The 16,466-nt window shown below is 37.8% G+C and overlaps 2 protein-coding genes across 3 annotated transcripts; both read left to right on the top strand.

Annotated features, from left to right (window-relative positions):
• Nucleotides 1-629: 629 nt before the first annotated feature.
• LOC121641207 (casein kinase II subunit alpha) lies at nt 630-6,270 on the top strand. 2 transcript variants are annotated; one of them, XM_041987211.1, is made up of 15 exons: nt 630-736; nt 1,466-1,553; nt 1,901-1,975; nt 2,160-2,288; nt 2,426-2,537; nt 2,631-2,732; nt 2,821-2,871; nt 2,964-3,023; nt 3,133-3,216; nt 3,297-3,407; nt 3,510-3,611; nt 4,725-4,825; nt 4,938-5,086; nt 5,218-5,307; nt 5,420-6,270. In XM_041987211.1, exons 4-15 carry the CDS (start codon nt 2,188-2,190, stop codon nt 5,533-5,535), a joined length of 1,179 nt encoding a protein of 392 aa, XP_041843145.1. In that variant the 5' UTR covers nt 630-736; nt 1,466-1,553; nt 1,901-1,975; nt 2,160-2,187; the 3' UTR covers nt 5,536-6,270. The 2 variants fall into 2 exon arrangements, with proteins under 2 accessions (XP_041843145.1, XP_041843146.1); XM_041987212.1 differs by lacking the exon at nt 1,466-1,553 and having other exon boundaries at nt 632-736.
• Nucleotides 6,271-7,866: 1,596 nt separating this feature from the next.
• On the top strand, nt 7,867-13,962 carry LOC121641209 (serum paraoxonase/arylesterase 2-like). The gene is made up of 9 exons (XM_041987213.1): nt 7,867-8,030; nt 8,142-8,212; nt 8,297-8,352; nt 8,899-9,061; nt 11,869-11,995; nt 12,102-12,302; nt 12,382-12,463; nt 13,239-13,367; nt 13,547-13,962. Exons 1-9 carry the CDS (start codon nt 7,954-7,956, stop codon nt 13,706-13,708), a joined length of 1,068 nt encoding a protein of 355 aa, XP_041843147.1. The 5' UTR covers nt 7,867-7,953; the 3' UTR covers nt 13,709-13,962.
• The last annotated feature ends 2,504 nt before the right edge of the window (nt 13,963-16,466 follow it).

The following is a 16,466-nucleotide window of genomic DNA, read 5'->3' as shown; positions in this document are numbered from 1 at the left end:
ATGTTGCTCAGGTTTACTCTATTTTGATTTTGATTCGTCTGTATTTCTGTTTATTTTTTTATTTAATTTTTTTTTATCTTGTATAGTAGATTTTAAATAGGTACATATTTTATTATTTACTATTCTTATATATTGTGAGTTTTTCTTTTTCTTTTTTTTTTTTTGCATTGCCTTTCTTGTGTGAAAGGTATGGGAATAAAATTATTTTGATGAGATGTTAATTGTAGCCTGCTTAGTTTTTGTTGTGCCACAGTTTTGGGTGAGGGAAAATCCAAAATAGTGATCTCACTGTGAAAACATTGAGATATGGAGCCACCTTATGGACTGGTTACAATGGCAACAAAAGCCAAATTCAATTATGACTAATATTTCTGAATAATTCCCACCAACAGAGTAGGCTGATGTTGCTTTCAGTTACCCCTGACCTAATTCTAAAAAGAAAAAAAAATCATTAAAGAAAAAATAAGAACGAGTCAGTCTTTTGAATGGCTCTTTGAAAAGAACGGCTTCTCAAGATCTGACTCCCTTCCAAGAACCATAAATCCCATTTGTAGTACACACACTCACATTCAGGCAGATCAAAGTTTGTTCCTTTAACCAGACCTGTTGGTGGCAAAGGAAGCTGCAATCTTCCCCTGGAAAAAGAAAAAAGAGTGCGCCCTCTGCTGGAAAGGCTGTTCGTACTAAGCTCTTGATCTCGAGCATCGCCATATTGACGTCCCAACAACGCTGAGAGGTAATCGTGTTATTTAATCATAAATCGTCGTTGTTCTAGATCCATTGTTGTGTGCTTTACATATTAAGAAAATGTTAAAATGTCTAACTCGGCCGAGGGGCAATTCTGCTGCTCGAATACGGTGTTTTTAGGATGTTTTTTCAAGGCGTTGTCAGCCAGTTGCCTCGCCAGCAACCAGCCTATTCACTCCCTTAGCTTGTTAGCTTAGCACTTTTTAGCTTTAGGAAATTTTATATTTCTTCGAAGCGTTGTATATCATCTATATATACATACATAATGTTCGACCGTATAAGAATTTCGTTATTTTGGCATGGCTTGTTTATTTGACCCCGTTACAGCTCGCGGTGTGGCTGAAAGCTAGTTGTGACTTTCCAACCGGCTTTTCACTCTGCTGTTGATAAGCTAATGCTAACTTGTTAGCATCCCTCCCAGCTTCCCGGTTCGTCAGCTAGCTAGCTTCAGTGCAGGCCGTGGGCCACAGTGGTTTTGTGCGTACCCTCTCCTTTATCATCAAAGTATCAAGCGGGCAAACAGCTTTTAATTGAACGAATGTCTTGTACTAGATATATATTTTTATCGATTGGATGTCTCCCATGAATGTATTTGTTTAATACGACCTCACTAGTATTAGCTTTATTGGATGGCGTGCGCTGGCTTACACACTTTGCTCCTGTTTGCCTAATTGATTCTATTGATTTTAATCAACCTACTTTCTGCCTTTTTCAACAGGAGGTACTTGTTGTAGCCCCCAGTGATGACTGTACTGAACCCTGTACCTCCTGATTAGACTGGTTGGATGCCCCTTTTTAACATCCAGGTTTCTCCATTTCATATATGTCGTCATATGCAAAAGCACACCTTGCACCATTTGTGTGGTTTGACATGATTTTTGTTGTGTCTGTGAATGCGTGCGCGCGTGTGTGTGTCTATGATTATTATTTTTTCTTATACATGAAACTTTGTAGTGGCATATACGTTGTGGCATAGCACGTGATTAACGTACATTTTTTTATTAGTTGGTGGGGTATATACACTCCATATGAAATTGCAAAGTTTTTAAAAAAAAATATTTGATGCTCGGTTTTACATATGATGGTTCAAAATTACACAGGATTGTTGTAAACTCATTTAATATATATTTTTCATGGTTGTATGTCCATTTAGCTTTCTTACTGTAGAGGCATCACAGCCACTCTTGTCGCATCATTTGTCACCATTATCCTGGAGGAAGTCTCCCAGGTAATGTGATGTTTTAAATAATTGTATAATTTCATTGTGATTCGGTTTGTGCAAATATGTTAACTATCTCTGATACTTATATATGGAATTCTTTTTTATTTATGTCGATTTGTGCTGCTATAATCAAATTTAAATTAAATTTTAGGATTTTTTTATGCCCTTTTCTCATGTTTTTATGTTTTAGGAAGTTTAGAGAAGATCCTGTGCAGAATATGTCTGGCCCTGTCCCCAGCCGCTCTCGAGTTTACCCTGATGTAAACACACAAAGACCTCGAGAATATTGGGACTATGAGTCCCATGTTGTTGAATGGGGGTAAGGATAAATGGACTTATTTGGGTGTTTTTTTTTTTTTTTTTTTTTTTTTTTTTCTTCTTTCTTTTTTGTTTGTTTTAAGATATCTTAGCATGTTGAACAAAGCCTTTTTGTCTTTATTTTGAAAAATCTTTTAGGAACCAAGATGACTATCAGCTTGTCAGAAAACTTGGAAGAGGCAAATACAGTGAAGTATTCGAAGCCATAAACATCACAAACAATGAAAAAGTGGTTGTCAAAATACTGAAGGTGAGATTATAAAACAATATTTCATGTATAGCAGGTTATTCTGTCCGGTCATCTGGGATTTCATATGGCTAAATGCACTGTCTTTGCTCGCAGCCTGTCAAGAAAAAGAAAATCAAGAGAGAAATAAAGATCCTGGAGAATTTGAGGGGTGGCCCAAATATCATTTCTCTGTTAGATATCGTCAAGGATCCTGTGGTAATTTTAGGCACCTTTTTACTTGCCTAAATATTCCGGTCTTATACATATGCTGTATATCTTATACAAATCTTCCCCCCTTTTTTAGTCCCGAACCCCTGCGCTGGTCTTTGAACATGTGAACAACACAGACTTCAAGGTAATGATTGATTGGTTTAAATATACACTACCAGTCAAAATAATTTTTGTTTCAATTCGATTCAATGATAAATGTTTGTTCCAATTTTACAGCAATTGTATCAGACCCTGTCAGATTTTGACATACGGTTCTACATGTATGAAATCTTAAAGGTAAGCAATGAGCAATAGTGCTACTGCTTCCCCAATAAATAAATGTGAGAAAGTTGATAGGAAAATTAGATTTTTTTTTTAAAACATTTGTCACCTTTTTATCTGGAAGGCTCTGGACTACTGCCATAGCATGGGCATAATGCACAGAGATGTGAAGCCCCACAATGTTATGATTGATCACGAACACAGAAAGGTATTGTGTTACACATCTTTCACATCAGTTGTGTCACCATCTCATTACAGTGATGTGATACATTGAACTTGTCTTTTCAGCTCCGTCTAATCGACTGGGGTTTGGCAGAGTTCTACCACCCAAACCAAGAGTACAATGTGAGAGTGGCATCCAGGTACTTCAAAGGACCTGAACTGCTGGTTGACTACCAGGTGAGGACAAAGGCAATGACTTGATCGGGTTCTTGTGGGAGGTAAAGAATTGAAGAAACCGTTTTGTTTTTTGTTTTTTTTTCTCCCTTTGTATTATTTTAGATGTATGACTACAGCTTGGACATGTGGAGTCTTGGTTGCATGCTGGCCAGCATGATCTTCAGGAAGGAACCTTTCTTTCATGGTCATGACAATTATGATCAGGTATGAGCAGTCGTGTCTTTTTAACATGAATACTTTTGTAGATGAGTTTGCAGAGCTTGTTGCCACAGCGTGTCTTATTTGAGCATTTTTCTTTCACATTCCACAGTAAGCAGTATTTTTAGTTTTACACAGCCACACCACTGTCTTCTCAGCCTGGACGCTGGCCTCTTAGCAATTCTGCAACGCCTCTCTGGGTTATTTTCTTTTCAAAGGATTTAAGTAACAGCTGAGGCTTTTTGGTGTCAGTAATGCTATAACAGTTTGGTATGCTGAATGTAAAACAAAGACAATGCAAGACAAATATGATACTGTACCAGTGGACAAAGTCTTGATCTTTATTGGTCCCATCTGTGGGGTGGGTTGTGTCAAGGGCTCTTTGTCTCCATTACATTGGGGGTTGGGCTAGGATAGAATTTTCTTAGGCTTTCTTATTAAATTTAACTTTCAGAATTAGCTGATTTGCACATGCTTTTTTTTCCATTTGCACATGCTCGAGACCACTTTTTGACCACCAATACAGCTAAAGAATTGTAGTGTTTTATAATTTTGTACTAACTGACAGTTATATCAACATATACCTGCTTTTTCACAAATTATTTCCTTAGCTCTTGGTAATCTTTTTAGGTAAACTACTACAGATTTACACTTATTTATAGTTATTTATAGGTATTTTGCTTGGATAAATGTTATCAATGTTATATCAGCTAAGCACACGGTAACAGGAATACAAAAAGTTACTGCTGCACATTGCGGCATGCTTTGTCTCATCTTTCCACATCAAATAGTATTTCAAAAAGGCCTTTTGTTCTTTAAAAAAAAAAGTTGCTCTTGGCATTCAGTAGCTTGATAGCTGCAGGAATACATTAATCTTTTTGAAATAATTTCATGACTTTAATACTTACTCTTTGGACACTCTTTGCACTGAAATTTCCCTGCTACTAACAAAAGTATCTTATCTTCAGTAATTCCAAATAAACCTATTGGAATGTACTGACAGTCATTGACTTAATGAAAGCAAATAGGAAAACCTTTAACATGAATTTTAGGTTATTGGTATTATCAGACTAAGAGTTTATTTTCCTTTGTAAATTTAAAATTGTTTCTCTTGTGCAGCTTGTGCGGATTGCAAAAGTGCTTGGCACAGAGGACCTGTACGACTACATCGACAAGTACAACATTGAATTGGATCCACGGTTCAATGACATTTTGGGAAGGTGAAATGTTATAGCTGCCTTAACTCAACAAAGCATCCACTAAATGTTCTTTGGTCAACGTTGGTCTATTGCGCACCTTGCTTCAACGCCAGGCATTTTTTTCCCCTTTCAGGCATTCCCGCAAAAGATGGGAGAGGTTTGTGCACAGCGAGAACCAACACCTAGTCAGCACAGAGGCTCTAGACTTCCTGGATAAACTGCTGCGCTATGACCATCAAGCTCGCCTCACAGCCAGAGAGGCCATGGATCATCCCTACTTCTGTAAGCTTGTCTCTTCACCTCTATGCTTCAGCGCATTGCATTGAACCACAATTGAATGCACTGAGTGGGGTGTGATTGTGTCAGATAATGTAGTTGATTTATGAGGTGCTCACATCCACTTGCGTTCTTAGATCCCATCGTCAAAGATCAGGGAAGGGGGGCCACTCCTGGAGGGATGGCTGCCAGCTCCACTCCAGTCAGTTCCTCCAGTATGATGGCTGGTGAGTTATTTTCCGCTAGTTGTTGCATCATTGTGATTTTATTTGTCATGCAAGACTTGGTCAGATTGTGAGATTGCAAAGGAATTTACTTCTATACTTTGCTTGCTTTTAGGTATTGCCTCCATGTCCTCCTCACAGCCAATGGCTAACATTGCTGGATCACCTGTCATCTCTGCCCCCAATACTCTGGCCACACAAGTCCCTGCCGCCACCGGGGCCCAGCCCTGAAGCCACTTCCTCACCTGTGTTAACGTGTGCTCATGGCCTTGTCCTGCCTAGGTCTCACTGCGGCCCAGGACCATGGCTCCCCTTTTTATGTTAAAAATAACAAAGAAGAAGATTTAAATTGCTTTACACATTCAGTTATATTTGACACCTGGACTTGACAGACATGCATTGTTGCACCTGTCAGGTTTATTAGAGTTAATTTGGGTGTGTTATTTGATGATGCCATTGTCTAGAAATTCTAATAAGATGTAGACATAAAGAGAATGGATAATAAAATTTATTTTGTATGTTCCAAATATACAGTCTTGCTTGAAACTGTTTGATGGGGATCCTGCTGTATTACACTGTGAACCTTTACATGACTTCACAAAACATGAGACAGGAGTCTGGTGTGCCCCACTTAACGGTGTCCGCTGGTTGCACACAATGTAATGTGCAGGAGTTGTTGGTGTTTTGAAGTTGTTAGATGCTATCATTCATTAATTGGACTTTTGTAGATAATCTACAGTTACTGTCAGGTTGCATGCACCCAATGCTGAGTTTCACAGGGTCAATAGTTTGCCAACTTTATGTTACTTTCACTTCTGTATGTGTATGTATGTGTCCATGTTTGTTTTTTATGAAGTCTCTTACACATGATTTTGATTACATAGACAATTTTGTAACCTTTTGTTTTATGTTGGGAGGAGTCATCACCTACAAAAAACAACTTCAAAAATAAACAATTTAAACAGGGTTCTGCAGGCGCTATATGTTTCTGAGTATGCTATCCGTTTATAGGTTGAAGTGATTTTTACTTTTTTCTTTGGAAATTAGGAATTTTAGCACCAAATGCGATTCAGTCTATACTGTGTACCCTTTGTTATTCTGAGTAGTTGGAGCAACATTTGTGGCCACAGTATTTCTTTTTCAAAGCTTTGTGTAGGTGGGGTTGATCAATAATTATTTTTCTTGAGAGAGAGAAGCGTAAAAGCTGCAAATCTAAAATCAAACTTTCTCCTGTGAGTGAAGTCCAAATCTGATTGAGGGAGGACTCTGACCCTGCGTGACTTGCATATACGTAGTCGTGAAAAAAGGAGTGCTAACAGAGATTAGAACTGTGCATGCGAATTACTCCTGCCAGCAGGCAAATGGGCCAGTGGTCAAGAGGCTAAACGGTAATTATGGTCCAAGACTGCTGGTGCTGCTATTTACAGGCTGAGCATCTGTTGGATGCTCATTCACAAGCACAGTGGTGCTCATACCTCCCTGACAACACTGCCACAGGGGATAAATGTACAGATAAAACTACTGAAACTGTAGTCAGTTCACTGGAGTAAATTAATACTAGTCTTTTACAGAGCTGTTGTCTCATGATGAAAGAAGAGAAAAGGTTGTCGCTCTCAACTTCTTACATAAAAAAAGATGAAACACTTGAAATGTCCAATGTCTCTTTAAAGTAGTTTTTGTCTGTTTTGCTCTTTTGACAGCTTCTGTTACCTTGGATTCAGATATCTCATAAGATGGAAATTCAGATTTTCTCATCACAGTCATTTTGGTGTCTTTATTGTTGTCTTGTGTGTAGTGTGACCATTGTGATTCTCTGTTATTGCTTGTGGCTGTTTGTAGTGATGCCCCTGCTGTAGCCATTTGTGCCTTTAGGTTGCCATTTTCTGTCACTTTTTGTGCTCGTTCATGTTTTTGTGTGGTCATTGGTGGTTTCTTTCCTGCTCTGGCACTTCATTTTTGTTGTAATAATGTTTGTAGTAATTTACTTATTTTTTATCTTAACTTGTTTTGCAACTTTTTGTTGTTTCACGTCTGGTTGTTTTAAACTTTTCAGCCTCTGACCTACAAAATAACAGATGGCAGCCCGCTGACGGAAGTACAAACGTCAACAACAGCAATACTGTTTTTCATCCGTGTATGTGATTGGTATTACTTTAAAAATGATCAATTTAAAATGATATTAGTAATCACATTTAGACCGTCCAGCAGTGGGGTCACGACACCAACTTTGGGACTACAGCGCTGAGTGAATGCAGCTGCCCACATTAGCGGTTCACAATTGTGTTGCATTCAGGTGCTTGTTTAAGGTCGGAAAATTGTCTATACAAATTGCTTCTTGTTGGGTCAGACTGTGGCACACAACAAAAGTGGTACAGTGTTAGCGAAAGGATGTGTGAATTTTTTTTCTTAAGAATCAAGTGGTTTTTCTTAAGAATCAAGTGGTTCAGACGGCAATTCACAAATTTGCGGACATCAACGTTAAAACAAAATTAATAAAAATAACCAAAATTAACGTAAGAAGACATTAGTTTATTTATGTCCGATAAATTATAAATGCAGCATTAGTCGTGCCCGCTGCGACTCGCCTCGCGCTGCTCCAGCCCTAAAGATTAAATCTTGTCGTAAAAGCGGGCTGTCGTGATTTTGAAAATGGGGAAGCTAGTCACTATTTCGGTTGTAATTGCAGCGGTATCTGTGCTGCTCGGAGAGAGGCTTTTCAATTTAAGGTAACGTTGAAAACAACAGCATTTACGACGATATGGTCGTCTCTAGACTTTCATTCGGTAAGAAAAAGTTTGTGGTCTGACCGCTGAAACCCAACTCTCTAAACTCTGCAGCAAAAGGAGTCTCGCCTTTAGGGAGGTTGTTCAGAATCACCTGCCTAACTGTGTTGCACTGAAAAATCTAGGTAAGCCCACGCTGCAACAAAATACAAATTAAACGTTGGGGCACGTTCAACATTAAAGTGATAGTGCAACTATTTTTCCTCCAGATTATGGGTCGGAAGATATAACCATCCTCGGAAATGGACATGCTTTAATTAGTACTGTAAGTTATTTTTCTTCTTCTTTTTTAAGTTATTACACGGCTAAATATACGCATCTGCTGATTAAACCGACTTACAGTAGAAGTTGGAAGAGAAATGTGGTCATCCAAAGAATTTCTTTCTTTCTTTCTTTTTTTTTTTTTTTTTTTTTTTTTGCTCGCCTACAACAATTAAAAATGTTAATGTATACACTTAGTCCCGCTTTGTTTTAATGTTTAGTTGATCTACCTGAATAATCTCCAAAGGGTGGGTGTCCTAAGGTATTGGATGTTTTGCTGCAAGAACTGATACAAATAAAATGGACCTCCAACAGCTGGTCAAGTTCTGCACAAGTCTGCTAATGGTCCATTCATTTGAATCAAGTGTGTTGCTGCAGGGAACCATCCAATACCTGCAGGATACCTCCCTGAGTTGGTGATCCCTGATCTAGACTGTTGTATTTACAGTTTATTGATCATTTTCAAAGGTTATATTTGCTTTTACTAAGCAATATCTTGTGCAATATTGTCATAGCCTGTTTAATTGAGAATTTTTACAATAATTTATAGGGGCTCAAGTATCCTGGGCTGCCATCCTCAGATTTGCCTGGGAAAATCTTCTTTCTTGATCTGCAAGATCCTCGTCTGAAACCGGTGGAGCTGCGTATGCCATGGAACTTTGACCTGGAGTCATTTAACCCTCATGGCATCAGTTTATACACCGATCCAACTGGTAAAAACACTTCTAACTCAGCTGTGGTTGCACATATGTGAGACAAATTCCCGCATGTTAGCATCTGGTAACTCCTACCCCAGTAGCTTTAAATGATCATATTTTGACTTTCATGGACCTTTAATAAGCATCACTTCCTATCACAATAACCATTTTCAATTCTGACTGTATAAATGGTTAATTACTAGATAAAAATATCTATAATTTTTTGTGATTTTTAAGCTTGTGTGAGCATGCAGAACTGGTTTCTCTAAACTCAGTCCTCAGGGGCCACTGCCCTGGAGGTTTAAGATGATTCCCTACTACAGTGGCTTGCAAAGTATTTAACCTGAAATTAAAATACTAAAATTATAAAAAGCCAAAAGTGGCATGTCCACACATATTCACCCCCTTTGCTATTTAAGCCCTGTATAAGGGTGCATTCACACCAGGATAGTTCGCTGCACTCCGTCCGACTGGGGACTCAGTTCAGTTGGGGATCCAACCGAGATTGCACTGCTTAAATGAATTTGACCTTTTAAATGGCGTGTTCCACTCTTTGCCAGAGGCAGCACTGCACCATGAATTACTGAAGGAGAGGACGAGAAACCCAACAAAGAAGAAAACTCGTTCCTCTGTTTGATAATGCAGAACTTTGGTTTCTAGTTCATAACAGCTAAACATGGAGCTGCATCAGATCCTAGCGGTTTTGGTTTGATTAGAATTCTGTCAGAACTTTTACCGAATTCTTCCACGTCTGACCTTGTCCAGAGCTGCTTATCACCCCACACATGTTTTTGTTGTGTTTACCCTTGATACCACGTGCTGAACCCGCAATGCACTTTGTTTTGTGGTCCGCTTCCTGTATTTGTTCCGCTTGAAATGGACCGAGTCTGCTTCTTTGTTTCTAATCAGAATTCATTTCTGCATTGACAGTACCCCAAACGAAGTGGCCTTTCTTAGCAGATGGAGTAGGATTAGAATCAAAAAGACTGGTGTGAATGCAACCTAAGGTATGGTGCAACTAATCACCTCCGGAAGTCCTACAGTTAGATAAATAAGGTTGATCTGTGTGCAGTTTAAGATAATCTCTGTTTATATACACACCTGTACTGAAAGGCAGAAAGACATTACTGGTCAAGAGGTACCACCGGCTATGCAGCACCATACAGACCAAGGAATAAAAAGGTCAGGACCAAAGCTGTGGAGGAGTACAAATCAAGGTTGGCTTAAAACAATATCCAAAACTGGAAATCTTTCAAAGCGTCATTAAATCCATTGTTACAAAATGGAAAGAATATAGCATGGCAAAAAAACTGGTTAGAGAGGGACGTCCACCAAAATTCGCAGGCTATCAAGGAAAATGCTGTCTGGCATAAACCCAACACCTTTTTAATCCCTCCAAGAACTCATTCCTCACAGTAAAATATGATGGCAGAAAATTTATGAGGAAAACTTGTTTTGGGGACATTGACTCCAGGATAGTTCAGGGGACTCTGTTTGAGAAAATGTCCAGTATGAGCAGCAGGACAGGCAGAGAGCAATCCAGCATGTTGGTCCACACCAGAATGTGAATGAGCATTCACACTACTCCAAACAAACCATACTATCCATGGAAGCGGACCAGGGTTCGTTTAAACTGGATCAAACCGTGCCAGTGTGAATATGCCCTTAGTCTTTCAGTGATTTGAGACTAGAATGGAGATTGGTCCCCACCAGTACAATGGCCCCATGCATATTGCTGAAACAACACTGTTTTAAAAGGAAACTTTTTAATGTGTTAAAATGGTTGAGTTAAAGCCCAGATGTCAAACGTTTTTAAAATCGGTTGCATGACTTCAACGATTGCTGTAACCAGCAAATTCATCCAAACTGCTTCAAAAAATGAACAAAAATCCCAGTGAGTAGATGTGCTAAAGTCAGACACATACACTAAAGGCCAGTTTCCACCGGGTGCGTGTGCGCTGCGGCCTCCAGGGCTATACGCGGCCATTTTAGTCAATGGTTTGGTTTATACCGGGGATGCCTCGGCACGTATTAGAAGCATCCCAGAATCACCACGTCACGGCTCTGCTAAACATGCTCGCCGAGTCTATTTTTGGTGGAGCACGCGTCTGGAATGCAACAAGTTCAGCAGATAGGTCCAGACAGGAATCAGACACAGGAGTAGTGTAAAGTAAATTTAGTAAATAAATGAAATAAAATTTCATTTCCAGTAATTTCAAAATAAAAGCCCAGGGGCAGATTTGCTCTTGCTAAACATACAGTAATTCAATCAGTAATTTTTCTGTAGGTTAATTACATAAAAAGATTACCATTCAAAAATCTATTCACATTACAAGTTGTAATGCCAAAAAAAACAAAAAAACAATAATTCAGACATTAATAAAAATGGATCTCCTCAATTAGCCTATTTTCAATTTCTACACAAACCTGTTAATGACACAATAGGTGAGTTGAAGCAGGGAAACACCTTAAACCTGCAGGGCAAGTACCCCAAAGGACCAGAGATGGAGATCACTGATGTAAAAGAAGAGAAAAATGTGTTTAAGTTTTAGTTTAGGAACTGTTGTGGGTGTTGCACTTTTTACAGTGTTAACTCTTAAATAATCTCAACACAAAAGAATAGAAAAGTCTAGAAGTTTAGATATGTACTAAACAATATTGTAATAATTTTTAGGTCGTTGTCTGTTCTAGTGTAGATAAGGATTTTTCTTTTCAGGTAAAGCTTACAGTCCTCCTCCTTTCTATCACTTCACACTTGCACAGTTTGGTTTTTATGTTCTTTTTGTTTGTTTGTTTTGTCCTTGTTTATTGTTATGTATCAGATAACACGGTGTACCTGTTTGTTGTCAATCATCCTCAACACAAAAGCCAAGTTGAGCTGTTCAAATATGTAGAGGATGGCCTTTCCCTTGAGCATCTGAAAACCATAAAACATGAACTTCTCCACAGGTGACGCATTTTAATTGTACCGAGCTTTATTCGTTTGGGCTTGATTGATTAGTAATGTGTACTTAATATTTAACAACTTCCTGGAATTCCATTATTTTCTTTCCAGTGTAAATGATATTGTTGCAGTAGGAGTGGAAAGCTTCTATGCCACCAACGATCACTATTTCTCTCACGAAATCCTTAAAACTTTGGAGTTGCTTCTACTTCAGCCTTGGACCAATATTGTGTACTACAGTCCTGAGAAGGTAAAAGTGGTCTCAGAGGGTTATTACAGTGCAAATGGAATCAACATTTCTCCAGACAAAAGGTAAATAATCTGCCTAATATGAACATGAAAATTATTATGTCAGTTTTGCTCAATTTTTTTGTGTGTGTGTCATTTACAGGCATGTTTATGTGGTAGACTTATTTGACCACCGTGTCCATGTGTTGGAGCGGAAACACGACAACTCGCTGTCCTCTGCAAAGGTAAAGTTCAGTTATATAAAAGCTGACTGATGGATTTTAGAACACTTTTTAACAATAGATATTTCTAAAGCAATAACGGATTATTTTTATCTCTGCAGTTCCACGCATTCATTCCTGGTGTTGTCAGAAAAAGACATGCATATATGCAAATATTCTGCAACATAAACTTGTTCTATAGTATTGTTTTCATTATCAAAGTTGGTACACAAATGTACAATAACTGGTATAATTTTGAGAGATGCTTAGATGAAAAATGGTATACCAGTCATATAGAGGTCAGTTGAGTCTTGAATAGGTCACTGCTGTTCTATTGACTGGCACAAACCATTTTCTAGTGGAAGATATTGGTATTACATAGTGTTACATCTGGGCATGGAAATTCTTAATTCAAGTGACATAAATGTCAGTGGAGGTACTGCAGTAAATGTGTATATACATCTCATCTCATCAAAACCAGCTCAAACAAATATACTTGACATTAAAAAAAAAAATCTGTATATGAAATTAAATTAATGAAATATGCCTTATTAAACCCTAAAGGAAAATGATATGATAAATTATTATATAGATTACACATTCATTGAACTGGGGGTAGTACACCATCAGCTATGTTTTCAACATTTGGCCATGTCAGATGCAGCTGATGTAAAATTAGTAACCTATTAGAATTTCAATTTTTCCAGTATCAGATGATGTTAAAAAATGTTATTTAAGATTATCAAGACACTGTTTCTGGTGTTTTTTAACAATAACTTTTCATCTGACTCCTCACCAGACTGTACCTGTGGGTTCACTCTGTGACAACGTAGAAGTTGATCCTGAAACTGGTGACCTGTGGTTGGGCTGTCACCCTAATGGAAGGAAAGTTTTCCTGTTCGATCCTAAAGACCCACCTGGATCAGAGGTTTGTCTAATTTTTCTTTAGCAGTGGTTAAATGTGAGAAGCTTGACAACAATTCTAAAATCTGAGATGTTTTTGTCTATTTTTTGTGTTATTTTCTTATATGGATTGCAGATGTACAAGTTTATATGTTTTGAGTTATATTTGTTTCTTTTGTGTGATTGTGCATGATATGTTTTCAGGTCATCCGCATCCAGAATGTTCTTTCTGATCAGCCAGTGGTGACCCAGGTGTATATGGACGATGGCCACGAGATTATGGGCTCTTCTGTGGCAACTACCTATGGCGGGAAGTTGCTCATTGGCAGTGTGTTCCACAAAGCTTTATGCTGTGATTTTAAGTAGGCAATGCCTCTTTGGTGTCTATAATGCAGTTCAGTAGAAGAAATAAAAATATATGTTTACCTCTTTTCAGACAGGGTGCCTGTGAACGATTGTATGCATATGTACGGTTGGGCGGGTTTGTGAAAAGTGAAACTATTGTAATCAGGATCGGATAGCAGACCAGAGGATGCCCCAGAAAAACCTGGAGGAAGGTAGTGTCTACTGGAACCAAGAAGGCATCAATGTGTTTGAGAGTTACACAGAAATTTAACAACCCAAATATGTGAACAACTTGTACTTAGGGAAAGTGTGTTTTCAGTTTTTCTTCTGCTGTATATCATGATGAGGATGATAGGTAGTGATAGGAGTGAGCATGTGTCGGTGTGGACCACTCACATTGGGTTGGTGGGTTACATGTTTTAATTGCTGTTAATTTCTTTTTTTCCCTTAATGTCTTTCTAAACAAAACATTTAAAGAAATCATTCTAAAAGTATGCTTTATCTTGTGGTACAAAAAAGCGTCCTCTGGCAGGTAAAATGTATGGATGTTTGAATAACAATTAAAAATTTAAACAACAAATTTCTGTGTTTTCAGGCCCAATTTTTTGTTGTGCTTTAATTACAAAAATTTCTCCATTATAAACATTACAGCATGTCCCACAAATACCATGTCATTACATGACTATTTACACATTTAATCCTTTCAATAAGTTTTAATCCTATAATATTATCCTATAATATTAATCCTATTAAAATATATATATATATATATACACACACACACACACACAGATGACGTTAAATTACATACAATCTACTACAAGCATGCACACACAAAGTAAAGCTGCAAGTATCAAAGTACCAACTTATCTGAATTTATAAAATGAATTTTCAACTTCGGAAATCCTTTCCTGGTTTGAAAGTATAAGTTTAGGGGTGTGTCTTGAGGGCACTTTGGCTCCATATTTAGTATGGGCATGTTGTCATGAGCACAGCCTTCGAAAGGTTTCAAGTCATTTCAAACATGGCCGGCGGGAAGAAAGTGTTGATTGCGGCTGCTGTTGCTGCCTTTGCAGGGTTTGTTGGGCACTCATTTTTGAAACTACGTATTTTTTATTTGAGAAGGCTAGACATGTCGAAGGGATCAGAGGATGATTGCCATAACACACATTTCCCCATTGTGGGATTAATAGATAGATAGATAGATAGATAGATAGATAGATAGATAGATAGATTCGTCCTGTTGAGTGTGATATGATGATATAATAAATATATTGTTTGCTTGTAGTACTGTGAAAATAAATCCTCTATAGGACATTACATTAAGATGGGTTTGAGCCATGTTTTATATAAATACAATCATCCTCAAATTCATTCATACCCTTCCGTTAAAAAAAAAAAAAAAAGAAAGAAAGGAAAACAAGCATGATGGGACCCATAAACTAATGTATTGTTGAACATCCTTTTGAGGCAATCAGTGCTAAGTGTTTTCAGTAACTCTCAATCAGACTTCTACACCAGTATCAGTGAAATGCTTTTATTTGTCTAGGACAGCTTGTTTGCTGAAAAACTGAAAAAAGTAATAATACATTTTTAAATAATTATTTATTTAAAAATGTATTATTACTTTGCTAAACATACATAGTTTCTGGTTATTTGAGTGATTATTGAGAATTTTGCCTTTAATGGAAGGGTATGAATGAATTTGAGGATGTATTTATTTTTATAAAACAGGTTGAAACCTATCTTAATGTAATGTCCTATAGAGGATTTGTTTTCACATTACTACAAGCCAACAATATATTTATTATATCATCATATCACACTCAACAGGACGAAACTGTAAAGAGTCTGCCCTGATTATACATAAACATAATTAGCCTCAGATCATCAATTATGTAATTCAAAACAAAGATACTATAAATGAAGGTGACTGATGTGTGTGTGTGTGTTTACTATCTATGTTTTTAAAAAGGTCAGATGCTACCCAGTACAGCTGCATCACTGGAACTGAAATCGCAGAGTTGCAAATTCGTTATAAAACGTGTGCAGAAAGTATAAAAACAGGAGATGAAATCAGGATAAAAAAGAACAGAGCAGGAAAAGACAGCAGAGGTGCCATCCAGGATCACATGTAAGAGGATAAGATGCATGTTATTTGTTCTTCTATATTAATTAAATAATCAAACTTAGCCCTCTTGTTTTATATTTTCTGCTTTTAGTGGATGTGGTGTATTCCCTGGACCAGTGATCAGAGGTGCCTCCAATCAGTAGCTGACTGTGAGTGATATTGATGATAGTTGTTGATATAGTTGATTTTGTTATTTTGCTTCATTAAACCATATTATTTTAATCCACTGTTTTTTGTCTGCTTTAAGGTGATGCGAATTTGAAAGCTGAGATGCTGTATCATTGTTTTTAAAAAAGCACATGCTAAAAAAAATCCATCAGTAATCTGGGTCAAGTCCTGGATCTTCTTCAGTCCTGCTTTCCTTGTAGTCCGCCCCTGTATCAATCAATCAGTCTTTATTTACAAAGCACTTTTCATACAAAAATGCAGCACAAAGTACTTTCCATGAACCCCCCTCCCCCCTACACACATACACAACCCCTTCCCTCCCCGCGTCCTCTCACATACCAGTATGTACAAGCAAGCATACACATAAACATACACATACTTACACATTTAAAAATACTAATGTGAGGTTGAGCACAGATGAGCCAGGTAAGGAAACACTATCACAAGGAGCCGTCTGCACCGGGAGCCGCTCACAGGCCA

The sequence above is a fragment of the Melanotaenia boesemani genome, chromosome 6 (assembly GCF_017639745.1).
Source record: "Melanotaenia boesemani isolate fMelBoe1 chromosome 6, fMelBoe1.pri, whole genome shotgun sequence".
NCBI lineage: Eukaryota > Metazoa > Chordata > Actinopteri > Atheriniformes > Melanotaeniidae > Melanotaenia > Melanotaenia boesemani.
Note: the sequence above shows the minus strand (reverse complement) of the source record. Positions and strands in the feature narration are given on the sequence as shown.

Coding starts and splice junctions, on each gene's coding strand:
- LOC121641207 (XM_041987211.1), top strand. CDS start 2,188: ATGTCTGGCCCTGTCCCCAGCCGCTCTCGAGTTTACCCTGATGTAAAC. Junction 2,538..2,630: donor TGGTTGTCAAAATACTGAAG/GTGAGATTATAA, acceptor CTTTGCTCGCAG/CCTGTCAAGAAAAAGAAAAT. Junction 5,087..5,217: donor CATGGATCATCCCTACTTCT/GTAAGCTTGTCT, acceptor TTGCGTTCTTAG/ATCCCATCGTCAAAGATCAG.
- LOC121641209 (XM_041987213.1), top strand. CDS start 7,954: ATGGGGAAGCTAGTCACTATTTCGGTTGTAATTGCAGCGGTATCTGTG. Junction 8,353..8,898: donor GACATGCTTTAATTAGTACT/GTAAGTTATTTT, acceptor AATAATTTATAG/GGGCTCAAGTATCCTGGGCT. Junction 12,303..12,381: donor AACATTTCTCCAGACAAAAG/GTAAATAATCTG, acceptor TGTCATTTACAG/GCATGTTTATGTGGTAGACT.